This window comes from Perissodus microlepis, chromosome 9 (assembly GCF_051167445.1).
Source record: "Perissodus microlepis isolate ML-2025 ecotype Zambia chromosome 9, ASM5116744v1, whole genome shotgun sequence".
Lineage (NCBI taxonomy): Eukaryota > Metazoa > Chordata > Actinopteri > Cichliformes > Cichlidae > Perissodus > Perissodus microlepis.
In genome coordinates, this window is record NC_140469.1 from 22822957 (window position 1) to 22836548 (window position 13592).

General features: G+C 38.7%; 1 protein-coding gene across 2 annotated transcripts; it reads left to right on the forward strand.

Moving 5' to 3' along the window:
- Positions 1-1008: 1008 nt before the first annotated feature.
- Positions 1009-13592, forward strand: rdh12l (retinol dehydrogenase 12, like). 2 transcript variants are annotated; one of them, XM_084939677.1, is made up of 8 exons: positions 1009-1096; positions 4182-4306; positions 4578-4693; positions 7762-7920; positions 8032-8136; positions 9386-9595; positions 9718-9910; positions 12405-13592. In XM_084939677.1, the coding sequence occupies exons 2-8, from the start codon at positions 4293-4295 to the stop codon at positions 12505-12507; spliced, it is 900 nt and encodes a 299-aa protein (XP_084795803.1). In that variant the 5' UTR covers positions 1009-1096; positions 4182-4292; the 3' UTR covers positions 12508-13592. The 2 variants fall into 2 exon arrangements, with proteins under 2 accessions (XP_084795803.1, XP_084795802.1); XM_084939676.1 differs by lacking the exon at positions 1009-1096 and having other exon boundaries at positions 4133-4306.

Below are 13592 nucleotides of genomic sequence, written 5' to 3' on the forward strand. Positions count from 1 at the left end.
ACGCACTTAAAGAAATACGAAAGCACAAAAAGGAAGCTAAAGAGCTCCTCAAACAGAAAGTGAAACTGGCCAAACAGCAGCTGAAAGAAAAATTTAAAGATGCCGAGGAGCAGCTCAACAAAACCTTAAAAGAACTGAAGGCAAAAGAAAAAGAAAAGAAAGCCGAGGACAGGAGGGGATTCTGGAGCAGACTGCTGAGAAAGAACTGACCCAGCAGCATCAAGTTTGAGGAGATCAATAGTTTCTTCCTCCTCTCTCCACCTTTCTTTCACCCCATCCTTCTTCTTGGGACGTTTATTTGTTTTTTAAAAACTCTAATCTAAATACATGTACTGAAATACACAAATAAAATTGCCATAACTTGACCTCATGTTGCCTGCTTCTTTTCTTGTGTGTCTGTGGATGTAAAACAGTAACACACTTTCTGCTGTGTGTCTTTAATTGTAAATAAATGCAATATGTTTTCATTTTAAAATGCAGTGCAAAAAACTTCTGCTCTAAATCTTTTTTTTTAGCAAAAAGCTTTTTTTTTGCCTGTTGTGGAAGTTTTCCATTTAAATAAAGCCTGCAGACGAGCGGTGAGCGGTAGCTAACATTCTTTAATGAATAGATTTATGGTGAAGAACTCGAACATTAACAGATGGAGAATTTTGCTGATGACTACAGTCACAGATTGCGGCGTTTAACAGTCTCAGATTTTTTTTTCCTTGTTTTGGGGGAGATTTCTCCAAAACGTGATGATCACAATTACTGACGGTCTGGTATAATAAGTAGCTTTGTTTGGAATCGTGCAGGGTTTGCCTGCGTCCTTGTTTCACAGAAAAATATCGAGATGTGGCGATAGCCAAGTTGGCCAGCAGGTGTCACTGTTGAGATGGACTTCAGTGTTTCAGGAAGCCTTGCTTTGCCCATCACTAGGGATGGGAAACAGGTGGGAACACAGATGTCAACAATCAAGAGAGACAAGACAGGACAAGAAGCTGAATCACAGACAGATAAAAAAAAACTACAGACAAGGCATGAGAAGACGGAGGAAGCATGAAAACTAAAACGAGGGACAGAATACAAAACAGCCTTAACTGAGAACAGAGCTCAGGTCAGTAAAAATAAGAAGACCTCAAGCTAGAAACACAAAACACAGAGAGAAAACTAATGAGAACCAGAAGTACAGGCTAATCACTGAGGAATTACTACTAACTTGACACAAAGGGATATGAGATAAGAGACAAAAATGGGACTAGACCAGTCATGGGAATTCAAGGGATACAAGGATCCGAAATAAACTAAAACCCCAGATCTAGATGTGAAACAAACCCTTTGAATATCAATATACAGAAGAAATCCTGAAAATTAACAAAACTGAAAACACTGCATCCTAAACAGAGGGATCCTAACATCAACAAACAGTAGATTAATTGATTTCATCTCAGGTTCTGTGTCAGTGTTTTGGTGGGTTAAACAGCCTTACATACTTTAACATCATAAAATAATTATTTTTTTCCACAAGAGCTTGGTCTATACATTTCATTTTTAAGCAACATAAGGAACACTACACTGTTTTGGGGGGTTTTTGAGTTAGTGTTATCAGTTTATTGCCATTATCGAGACACTGCAGGCCCATAGAAGTACAAGGTACTGTAGTTGATGTGTTTTCTTTTTTTTAGGTTTGCGCTCTTATGTCTTCCACTTCACTTCAGTTTCCTCAACTTTTTTGAGGAAACACTGAACAGCATGCTGAAATCTGCCAGATTATCTGCTAAAAACTCTTTGGGAATGACCATTTGTGGCTAATAATAATATTAATATTTTATACCAGTGAAACTGTCTCTCTTGGCATTTTTTGGGGGGCAAATTCAAACACAAATTATGTGTTTAAGCTACAGGCCGCTATTAACAAAGTGCTTAAAGATGCAATTAAAAACTGGTTCTTTGCTAAACTGGTGTCATGTGTGGACACAGCACCCTTGAGTTAGGTGCCTGATTCGGTGATCCCCACATGCTTTAAAGAGTCCATCATTGTTCCTGTCCCGAAGAAACCCCACCCTGCTTCTCTCAATGACTATCGCCCTGTAGCCCTCACCTCAGTAGTGATGAAGTGCTTTGAACGCCTGGTCAGAGACTTCATCATTTCTTCACTACCAGACACACTGGACCCACTACAGTTCGCTTACCGTCCAAATCGTTCCACAGACGATGCCATCTCTCATCTCCTCCACACATCACTTACTCACTTGGACACTAGAAGGGGGAATTATGTTAAAATGCTCTTCATAGACTACAGCTCTGCATTTAATACCATAATTACCTCCACACTCACCACCAAGCTGGAGCATCTGGGACTCAGCTCATCTATGTGTCAGTGGATCTCCAACTTCCTAACTGGCAGACCACAGGCAGTAAGGATGGGCGGACATATCTCAGCCTCCACCACTCTCAGCACTGGAGCCCCCCAGGGGTGTGTTCTGAGCCCCCTGCTGTACTCTCTGTACACATATGACTGTGTGGCCACTACCAGCTCCACCACCATCATCAAGTTTGCTGATGACACCGTCGTGGTGGGCCTGATCTCTGATAACAACGAGACGGCCTACCTGAAGGAGATTAGGAATCTGGAGAACTGGTGCCAGAGGAACAACCTCCTTCTAAACGTCAGTAAGACAAAGGAGCTGATAGTGGACTTCAGCACTAAGCAGGAGAGGAACTACCAGACCCCCGTCATCAACGAGTGCCCAGTGGAGAGAGTGGACAGCTTCAAATACCTTGGAGTTCACATCACGCAGGACCTGTCATGGTCCTGTCACATCAACACCGTGGTGAAAAAGGCCCGTCAGCGTCTCTACCACCTCAGACGCTTGAGAGACTTCCAACTGCCCTCCAAGGTGCTCAGGAACTTTTACTCGTGCACCATAGAGAGCATCCTGACGGGAAACATCTTAACCTGGTTCGGGAACAGCACCATGCAGGACAGACGAGCTCTACAGAGGGTTGTGCGGTCAGCTGAGCGCACCATCCGCTCCGAGCTCCCTGACCTGCACTCAATCTACAACAGGCGGTGCTGGACCAAGGCCAGGAAGATCGTGAAGGACCTCAGCCATCCCAACAACGGACTGTTCTCTCTGTTGAGGTCAGGAAAGCGATTCCGCTCCCTGAAGACCAACACAGAGAGACTGAGGAGGAGCTTCTTCCCGCAGGCGATACGGTCTCTCAATCACACCACCACACAGTACTGACCCACACATATAGTTCTTACACACACACTGGACATTCTGGACATTGTTTTTCACTTCATCACTTAATCACTTTAAGCATATTTGCACTGCACAAGACACTAAATAATGTGGATTGCACAACACTGGTCATTATATTCTTCATTTCCAGTTAATACTTGTACAGCTGCTGTTATTGTATATATATATATATATATATATATATATTATATTTCTTCATACATTCTTATATAGTTCTATACTGTGTATTGTGTATTTGTTGTACAGTTATTTTATTTTTCAACTTTAATTTATATATTTTATCTTATTCTTTCCCAGTTAAATTTACCCTTCATTCTAATTTGTGTTGTACAGTTATTTCATTTTTAACTTTAATTTTTATATTTTATTTTATTCCTTCCTAGTTAAATTTACCCTTTTTAATTTTCATATTTATTTCCTATCTTATTCATAGCCTTTTCTTTTTTTCTTTAGGTCACGAGCAGTTGTCTAAGCATTTCACTGCATATTGTACTGTGTATGACTGTGTACGTGACAAATAAAATTTGAATTTGAATTTGATTCATAGGTCAGTGTCAAGTTGTTGTTCAGTTATTATTGTTGTTGTTATTATTATTAGTGGTAGTACGCCGTTGTCACCAAGATTGCGCAAGAACTGACCGAATATCGCAGCACTAGGAGGAGTGAATAAACTGAGATCTTTTTGGAGCCTCGAGAAAAGAATAAAAGAAAAACCTGTTTCAATTTCCTTCCTCGGACCTGCCCACCCGTGCCTGCAGCCCACCTTCGCGAATCGAGCACACCTATTAGGGGGTGAGACTCAAACTTTCACGTTAACCAATCAGCTTTCTTGTTCACCGGTGGCCTAGCAGTTGATTGGTTGAAAATCCAGCTTGTCAAGTCTGACTGCACTTTGACATTTCCGCCTTGTTATGTTTTTTTTTTTGTCTACAGGGACTTTCTATGAACATTGTGGGCTTCATGTGGAGGTGAATCAGTGATCATTAACTAATTTCGGGTTTTGATGAGGTACTTGAGTCTCGGTGACTTCTGAAATCCAGAGACATGTCGTCTTTAAGGTAACCAGACTTTACATAAACCTAAAAATCCCTCAGTCTGAAAGTTTTTGAGTTTGTGTTAAGGTTGCATGATCAATAAATGAATAAAATTACGTCGGGTTATTCATTAATACGTTAATGACTAGATCGTTGTTGATAATGTTTTCTTTGCTGCGGGTTGTCGGAAGTTGAAAGAGTTTTCTGTTAAGTTACAGTTGTGTAATTGCGTGTTTTGCCATATCACTCCTGTGTTGCTGATTGTGACATTAAGTCTGCTTTCTCAACATCCCAGAAATGTCTTCCGGCGCAGCTGGTCTTGTGCTGAAAAGCTGGAGGGAAAAGTTGTTGTCATCACCGGAGCAAACACTGGCATCGGCAAAGAAACTGCCATTGATCTGGCAAAGAGAGGTTCGTCTGACTGAAATCATGAAATTTTAAACCTTTATTAACTCTCAACTGTTTTTTTTTTTTTTTAGTGGTGATTATTTGTGTTACGTATCAGGATATGGAGTTAGGAGGAAAAAGGAAATTATTAGCAGGAAATGTTGACTTTTAGATGCACAGATGAAAGACTACAATGAAGTAAACCTTGGAGGAAACTCGTTCAAACCCCACATAGAAAGGCCTCACCTGACCAGCAGGTTCAAGGTCAGGACCTTCTTGCTGTGAGGCCACAGTTGGATCCACTGCACACTCTGCTGACTCTAAATTGGTTGCAGGTGCGGACGTGAATTTGGTTAAGATAGATGGATGGATGTTTCTGGCCATCCGTTGAGTATAAATCCATCCAGGGCATGGCATGCCTCTCACCCTGTTTCCCCATAACCCTGAAGTGGATCAGCAATGGAAATCATAGTTACACACAAGATTTTGATAGTCCTAAAAGTTGGGAAATATTTTTTTTACTGCTGACAGTGTGTGCTTGTGTTAGATGCCTGTCCAGGGTTTACCCCGCCTCTCACCCTATGTCAGTTTGGACAGTCTCAATAGCAGTTGCCTCTGCCACCATGAGTCCTCCCTAGTTATTGCTAAGCTCCACATACATGTACATGTACTTCTTTGTGAGCGTCTTGTCACTCTCATCTCCGGTCCTACAGGTAAGAAGAGAAGTTAGTCATGTCCAGCATGTGTGCCACCCTCCTCATCAGGCACCGCTACCCCAAACACACTGCTCCACCTCTCCCTACTGCGACCGATCACAGGAACCACACCGTGCCATCAAGAAAATGATTACGATAAAAACAGTTTATTTAAACACAGATCTGCCAGTATTGATTCTCCTGTAGATAAATTATAAGGAAGGCTAACACAAGTTCTATTGTTCTGTGTAAATTCTGAGCATGACTCAGGCGTGGTAATCCTCCACTCCCATGATGTTGGTATCATTGTTGTGCAACATGTGGCTGTCAGGAAAAGTAGCTGAGTAATGGAACAATTTGGAACCACTTCCTGATTTAGATCTTTAGGCACAGTTCTTGTTTGGTATAGTAAAATTTTTCTTTAGTTTTTTAAGTAAAATACAAGGACAAAATGAACTCAGACACAGAGCATGAAGCAATGTGTTAGTGTGTCTTAATTAGAAGAAAAAATGAATAGTCGTGGACAATTATTCAACAATAAGAAGCTGAATTTTTGCACCTACCTTAGTGGGTCTTCTTACAGTCATTTTATGAAATTGTCTTGCTTTGTCAGAACAAAAATATTAGTTACACACAGCCATTCACTCTTGTAATGAAAAGGCTGTTTTCCGTGGTCACTTTAGTAGTTACACCTGTTCAAGTGCTTTTTCAAGCAAATATCTAATGAGCCAGTAAACATGGCAGACAGCAGTATTAATGTTAATTAATATTTTAAAAAAAGTATTTTTGTGTGTGCACATGGCTGAAAAGCCCAACTTTGGAATGTGGCGTAACAGGAGAATTACACAATTAAGGTTCTGCCCAGAAATTAGCAATTGTGTGCTTTTCATTTCAACAACAGTGTCGGAATAATGTTTAATCTGGGAAGGGTTAAAACGCCATTTCCAAACGATACGAAGTCCCTTATTTTATACTGAGAAAGATTATTAAAAAATATTCAGGACAGTTGCCAATTTTCTCAGGAGTGGATGTCCCAGAAAATTAGCGCCAAGGTCGTGCAAAGCTCAGAGAAATTGCAAAAAACCCAAGAGCTACATCTCCAACTCTACAAGCCTCAGTTGAATGTTAAAGTTCAGAAAAAGACTGAACAATTGTGGGTTGCCTGGAAGGGTTGCCTGGTTAGAGAAAAAGTACCTGAAGAAAAAAGATTAGAACAAAGGTTGGCAATAATGCATAATGCCACGTTTGGTGAAAACCAAATACAGGAAACTATCACCTACACCTCATGCCAACTGTAAAGCAAGGTGGTGGAGGTGTGATTATTTGGGTTTTGCAGCCACAGGACCTGGGCACATTGCAGTCATTGAGTCGACCATGAACTCATCTAGTGTACCCAAAATATTCTAAAGTCAAATGTGAGACTGTTTGTCTGACAGCTCAAACTTGGCCAAAAGTGTGTCATGCAGCAGAACAACTCTAGCAGAATGGCTGCAAAAGAAAAGAATCGATGTGTTGCACTTGTCCAGTCAAATTCCAGACATCAACCTGATTGAAACGCTGTGCATGAATAAATGCATGCAAACCTCAATGACCTAAAGTAATATTGTAAAGAAAAGTGCACCAACATGTGTCCGCAACAATGTGAGAGACTGATACTTGAAACAGTTACTTCGAGTTATTCCTGCTAAATGTGGCGCTACAAGCTGTCAAATTATGGACTTTTCCCGCAGTACTTTTTGTTAAATAATGACACAGTGTAATATGGCACGTGTTGTTTGATCTGAATAATCGAATATATTTAAATAATTTAAAGACCTGGTAAGGACCAACTTTTTTTATAATTGACTGAGGGTGTAAAGTTGGCTCTAGAATTCTCTGGGCACAAGTTTTGTGGTTTGTGGATTATTTAAAAAAGAATAAATGGACAAATCCTTTTGCAGTCAACGGTTAGTCAAGTCTGACTCTGCCTGACTCCGAAACCCATAGATATCATTATACGATGTGTTTCTTTGCTAGACATGCTGTGGTGCTGCTTGTTTGTCGGTCTTTCTGCCTGTTACTTAAAAAAAAAAAATCTTGCTTTTGCAGTGCACTATTTGTACTGCAAAAGCATATGTGACTATATGTGCCTTTGGGTATCTCAGACAGATTAGTTTCTCTGTTTTTTGTGTTTGTCTTTTCTGAGAAATGTGCTTGTTTCTGATATCTTAAGTGATTATTGGTCTTGTTTCTTATGGTCCCCATTAAAAGCTTCGCAAGTTATGAAAAATGTAATGTGCACATTTTGTCATGAGAGGGCACTCTCCACCCACTGAACTACACCTTGCTTTTATGTATTTTCACCATGCATTCAGTGCATGTGCTGTTTTAACTCCCGTCTTTTATTTTTCTTTGTAGGGGCAGAAAAGGTGATCATAGCATGCAGGGACATGGAGAAAGCAAACGCAGCCGTGAAAGACATCATCGAAAGCTCAGGCAATGAACATGTCGTTTGCATGAAACTTGATTTGTCAGACAGCAAGTCTATACGAGAATTTGCTGAAGCCATCAACAAAGGTAAAATGATTTTCTGGCTAAAGAAACATCCATATGAACACACATGAAAAGTTGCATATTTTTAAATCCCCCCCACCCCCCTTTATTTTTTTCTTTTGCTTTTTTCTACAGACGAGCCAAAGCTGAACATCCTCATCAACAATGCAGGTGTAATGGTCTGTCCCTTCGGGAAAACAGCTGATGGTTTTGAGATGCAGATCGGTGTCAATCACCTGGGTAAATAAAATCAGGCCTCAGTCACACCTGGCCTGACTTAAAGCCACATTAGTACCGACTAATCCTTCTCCAGACTTTTTGATTTGGGGGGAGAGATTTGACAAATGAAGTTGTATCTAAAACAATTAGCACGTCACAGGACATTTCCAAGATTTCTTTAAATGGGGTGAAAGAAATCAGAAAATAATATCTCAGGTAAAACTCAAACGGAAGCACACAAAACTGGTTGAAAATTCTTTAAAAGGTTTTTAATAGAGTTAATAAATTACAGTCTGCTTATGACAGGAAATATTTAATTTTACTCAGTGGTACAAGTAAATAACAGTGCCTCACATCCTAAATGACTCGAGGAGTAGTAGGCAGTGGCTTCAAACCACTCTGACCCACAGTGCTATGCAAAAGTCTTAACCCACACCTTCCACTTCCACTCCCTTCTATATATTCTTCTCCCAAGGAAGCAGACTTTTGTATTTTTATTATTATTTTTTTGGACCTATAAATCATTCAAATATAAAAACTGACTCAACTTAACAAAGAGCCACTTTCAAATAGTATCTTTTGCCACTTTTTTTGCAAACAGTCTGTCACAGTAACACATAATTTCTTCCCATTTTTTAGCTCTATCTGCAACAAAATGCCAAAGATGACACAATTTGACAGGCATAAAATTATATTTGTGTACCAACAAGGTGATTCCCAAATATTTAAAAGTCAAAAACTTACTATGAGCATTGGCCCAAGACGTTTTTTTTATGGTATCGTATGAACTTGAGTGCAATTTCCATCTGTGGCTGCATTAACATGTCAACACAATTTTGAGGGTTGCGTTCAAATTTCAGGTTGGACTAGTCCCACCCTAGGCCTCCCCTTTTGACTTGCCCCTCCCGTCAGCTGTCAAATCCTTCAAAAGGTCACAAATGCATAGAATTTTTCAATACTCATTTCATGATGTTGAAGTTGGATCTGACACTTTAGCCTAAATGCAACACTTCTTTCATAATCAGCATTTTTATGACTTTACTGCAGAACAGTAAAGTTTAAGCACAAGCAAGTTTAACACATTCTGTCTTATGGTATTTATTTGATGTAGTACATTTATTGTGAAAGTCTTTACCAAGTTAAGGTAAGTATTTTGGTAAGTACAGTATTTCGTAATTAGTGAAGTGTCACTATTTCCAAATACATTACCCTCACTCTGTTTTCTGAAACTGAAAATTGGATTTTAAAGTCATATTTCCTCCTTCTCCAGGTCACTTCCTGTTGACATATTTGTTGCTTGACCTGATTAAAAAGTCGGCACCAGCTAGGATTATCAATGTATCTTCCATGGCTCACTCCTGGGGCTCCATAAATCTAGAGGACCTCAACAGTGAGAAGCATTACAACAAGAATAAAGCCTATGCTCAAAGCAAGCTAGCCAATGTCCTCTTCACCCGATCACTGGCTAAACGATTAGAAGGTAAATAATGCACCTTATACCTGTCATTTCTTTCTTTTAATTTGCCAGTTTTCTGTTCAAATCAAATGCATGACTAGTAGCTCTACTGTTGGTGATTTCATTCACTTTTTCCTTACTTTTAGGCACAGGCGTGACGACCTACTCTCTCCATCCTGGAGTTGTTCAGACTGAGTTAATTCGTCATCTGAATGGTGTCCAGCAGTTCTTCATGAAGATGGTCAGTCCTTTTACCAAAAACTCTGTCCAGGGAGCGCAGACAACAATTTACTGTGCTGTTGACCCATCATTAGAGAAGGAGAGTGGCGGATACTACAGGTACACTTTTTGCTGTAACACACAGAAATTATATTGCAGCTTGTTACACATAATCTAGTAGCATATTAATACAGTGGCTTTCAACACTTAGTAGTTTTAGACCAATGAAAGGTAAACATGATGTTTAACTCATCAGCTCAGAGTAAAGACTACTTTCTCAGATTTTGCAATCTGGAAACTAAATCAGATGAACAGTAAAGATATTTGCCATGAAGCAGTTATTTAAAGGTGTGAAATATGAAGCGAGATAAATGTCCAGTTAAAGTCAGAGTTTTCTGTGTCCCAAAAGTGTCTCTCTTTTAACCTGGACAAATCACTGTGATGACTTAAGCTGAAGACATAAGCTGTTCGGGAACAGGTTATGTTCAAGGTTTTAGTGAAAAAATGTAATGCATTTAATACCATGTTTTAAATGCAATATAGATTCCCTGGTAGGTGAATACATGTCATATGTGGAACTTAGACGTGAATTACTAACATCACAAATGAAGCTAAGCTGCAACGTTACAGCAGTGTAAACTGTGCACATATTGTCACCTGAATGTGCTTCAATTCATTTGGCAATGCAGAAAACGTATGCATGTTTGTATACTTGATTCAAATCTGCTGCAAAGTCTCATTTTACACTCCTGGCAAAGCAGCTCCTAGAACACAGAATAGAATAGGATTTCCTCATTGTTACAGTAACATTTACAACAAAATTAAGTGCAATCTCGAGAGTGTAAAGATCATTAACAGCAGTCTATAAACTGTAAACTATATACTGTAAAAAAAATAAAATAAAATAAAAAAAAAACTATGTAAGATAAATAATACAAAAACAACCTGTCTCTATTCTCTCAAATTGCACAACCCCCAAAAACACCGAGCACATTCAAGTGGACATTGTAGCATTTTAATGCTTATAGCTCTGAGAAAAAAAACTGCTATTCAGTCCTTCTGTCCTTTCTCTAACTGCACTGTCTGGCAGATGGTAAGAGTTCAAGAAGTAGGTGACCAGGATGAGATGTATCCATTATGAAATTTTTAGAATCAGAATCACTTTTATTGCCAAGTTTGTACACAGTGTCATGGTGCAAAAAATATATATAATATATACAACTCTATATAAATATTACAAATAAATACACAGAAAAGGAGTGTATACAAACTACCTACAGATATAAATATTATAATGTATTAGATATTATAACTATAATGTTTAATATTTAAAGGAGAGCACACATTTGTTAAGATTAAAATGTCCATTCTGCCGCACCAGATCTCAAGTCTAGCAGTTTTTTGTGGCATTAATCTTGCTTCCTATATTTGAAACAGTGTAACATTTTACTTGGGGGGGGGGGGGGGGGGTTGGTTTTTTTTAAATCTTCTTTGTACATTTCTGTCACCTTTTTATGGTCATTATCTGATAACATCTCGAGTAGGCAGCACCCATAGCGATTATTTTGTGGAGAAGAGCTTGAAGAATGAAGAATGAAACACCAGTTTTTATGTTAGTGTGCACAGATCCTAAAACAAATATAGTTTGTAACCATCACCAGTATCTGTTATCACTGACTGGGGTTTTAGGCTTTGTCAAGTCAGCTAATGCAAAGAAAACACGACTGTGATGAATTCCCATCTTAGTACAAACCTCTGGACTTGCAGGCATCCATCCATTCGCTTCTGCTTATCCTTTTCAGGATCGCGGGGGGGGGTGCTGGAGCCTATCTCAGCTGTCTTAGGGAGAGAATCGGGGTACACCCTGGACAGGTCGCCAGTCTCTCGCAGGGCTAACAGACAGAGACAGACAACCAATTGTACAACCAAATTTCCCCTTGTGGGACAATTAAAATATTAAAGGATTATTCTAACCATTCGCACTCACATTCACTCCCACATTCACACCTATGGGCAATTTAGATTGATCATTTAACCTATCCCCACCAACTGCATGTCTTTGGACTGTGGGAGGAAGCTGGAGTACCCGGAGAGAACCCACGCAAACATGGGGACAACATGCAAACTCCAGACAGAAAGACCCCGGCCTGATGGTGGAATTGAACTTAAGACCTTCTTGCTGTGCAGCAACAGTGCTAACCCACAATTTGCAGGCAAAATATATGAAATAACAGCTTCTCTCCATTAAAGAAAGTCGGAAGCAAAATGAATTATTCAAATGCAACGCAGAACAAAGTATTTAAAAACTGCAGGATTGTATTTTTTGATTTTGTTAAATAAATAAAAAGTGTAGATTATTCTACATTATTTGGTTACAACTGAATATTAAATTCCTAAAACATTTTTAATGGCAAACTTTTGATTCATTGGATGTTCTTCATGCTTGCTAGTGTACAAATTTAGAAAAAGAAGCCACTGTTAATGTTGACTTATAGTCTTTAAGCAACAGTGGCTGACAAGCAGAGTGTTATTTGCTCAGTAGATGTTAACAAACATAAAATGTTCGTGTTACACAAGTGAACAAAGTGCTCACGTGATACATCCTTGCTTACAGTGACTGTGCTCCTGCTAACTGTTCTGCGGCTGCCAAAGACGACAACGTGGCGGAGAAGCTGTGGGAGCTGAGCTGCAGTTTGCTCTCTTTAACGTGGGACTGAGACATTCAGAACTGAAAATAAAATCCTGGCAGTATATTCTGTTTCTTTATTACCTGATGATTTCATTATAATGTAGGCCACGACAATCTTTAAACACTTCATTTTTATCTCAACAACACAGCTGTAAAACTTTATTCTGCACGCTGCACAGTTCTGGCGTTTTATTTGTTCCTTGGAAATAATTTATTATGGTCACATTTGCCTTTGACTCACACAGTGAAACTGGTAACTACACTGTAATTCTGTGAATAGCAAGTGTAAGATCAGTGGAAAGCTTATAATACTGATTTATAAAAATTAAAAGAAGCTTAAATATTCGGTTTATCAATGTTTAATACAAGGTTTGTAATTAATTGGCTAATATCTGCATGATAATTCATAATAGACTGCAGTCTTGTTTACATTGTTTACAAAAACTTTTCTTTTTACTTTCTGACATTAAACAGACTCATGGAGAGCGTTCATTTGTTTGTCTGCTTTCAAAAAATGTTGAGGTTAATTGTGTTATCGCCAGTATTATATTAGTCAACTGGATCAATATCACCTAAATTTTTACGGCCTCATTAATCCATAAAATAATTTATAGTCTAGTTTTTTGCAATAAACAGATCTTATAATTGGTAGCTACACACAGTTGTTAATATAATTTTCTTTACAGTAAGCTTACTGTAAATAAGTTAGTTACTTCACTGTAGATAGAAAAACACACAGCAAAAATAAATAAATGTGCAGTAACTACTGTAAATGTAAATTTCTGTGAAATCCCGTCAAAGCAAATTTATATCAAATGCTGTTTCAGCAGGATGTAAAAAGTGCTTACAAAGACTATTCCTGTGAATCCTTTTACAGCTAATTACCCGCATCCATCTGGCAGTAAATTGCTGTAAAATTTACAGCAACCTGTTTACAGTGTGTGACGCTTTCATGATGCTAAAAGTTTAATGGTTATGTGGCTACAAAAAAACTAAACAAAACATTTGTTTTTTCACTTTCAATAAAATAAATTTTAATCAGTATGGCTGTTATGCTTTCATGTCTGATATTGTGTGACAATAAATGTTTTTCTCCAAAAATGAGTGTTCATT

Excerpts from the sequence above, each read along its gene's own strand:
- rdh12l (XM_084939677.1), top strand. Across the intron at positions 7,921-8,031 it reads TGCTGAAGCCATCAACAAAG|ACGAGCCAAAGCTGAACATC; the intron begins GTAAAATGATTT and ends TTTTTTCTACAG. Across the intron at positions 8,137-9,385 it reads GATCGGTGTCAATCACCTGG|GTCACTTCCTGTTGACATAT; the intron begins GTAAATAAAATC and ends CTCCTTCTCCAG.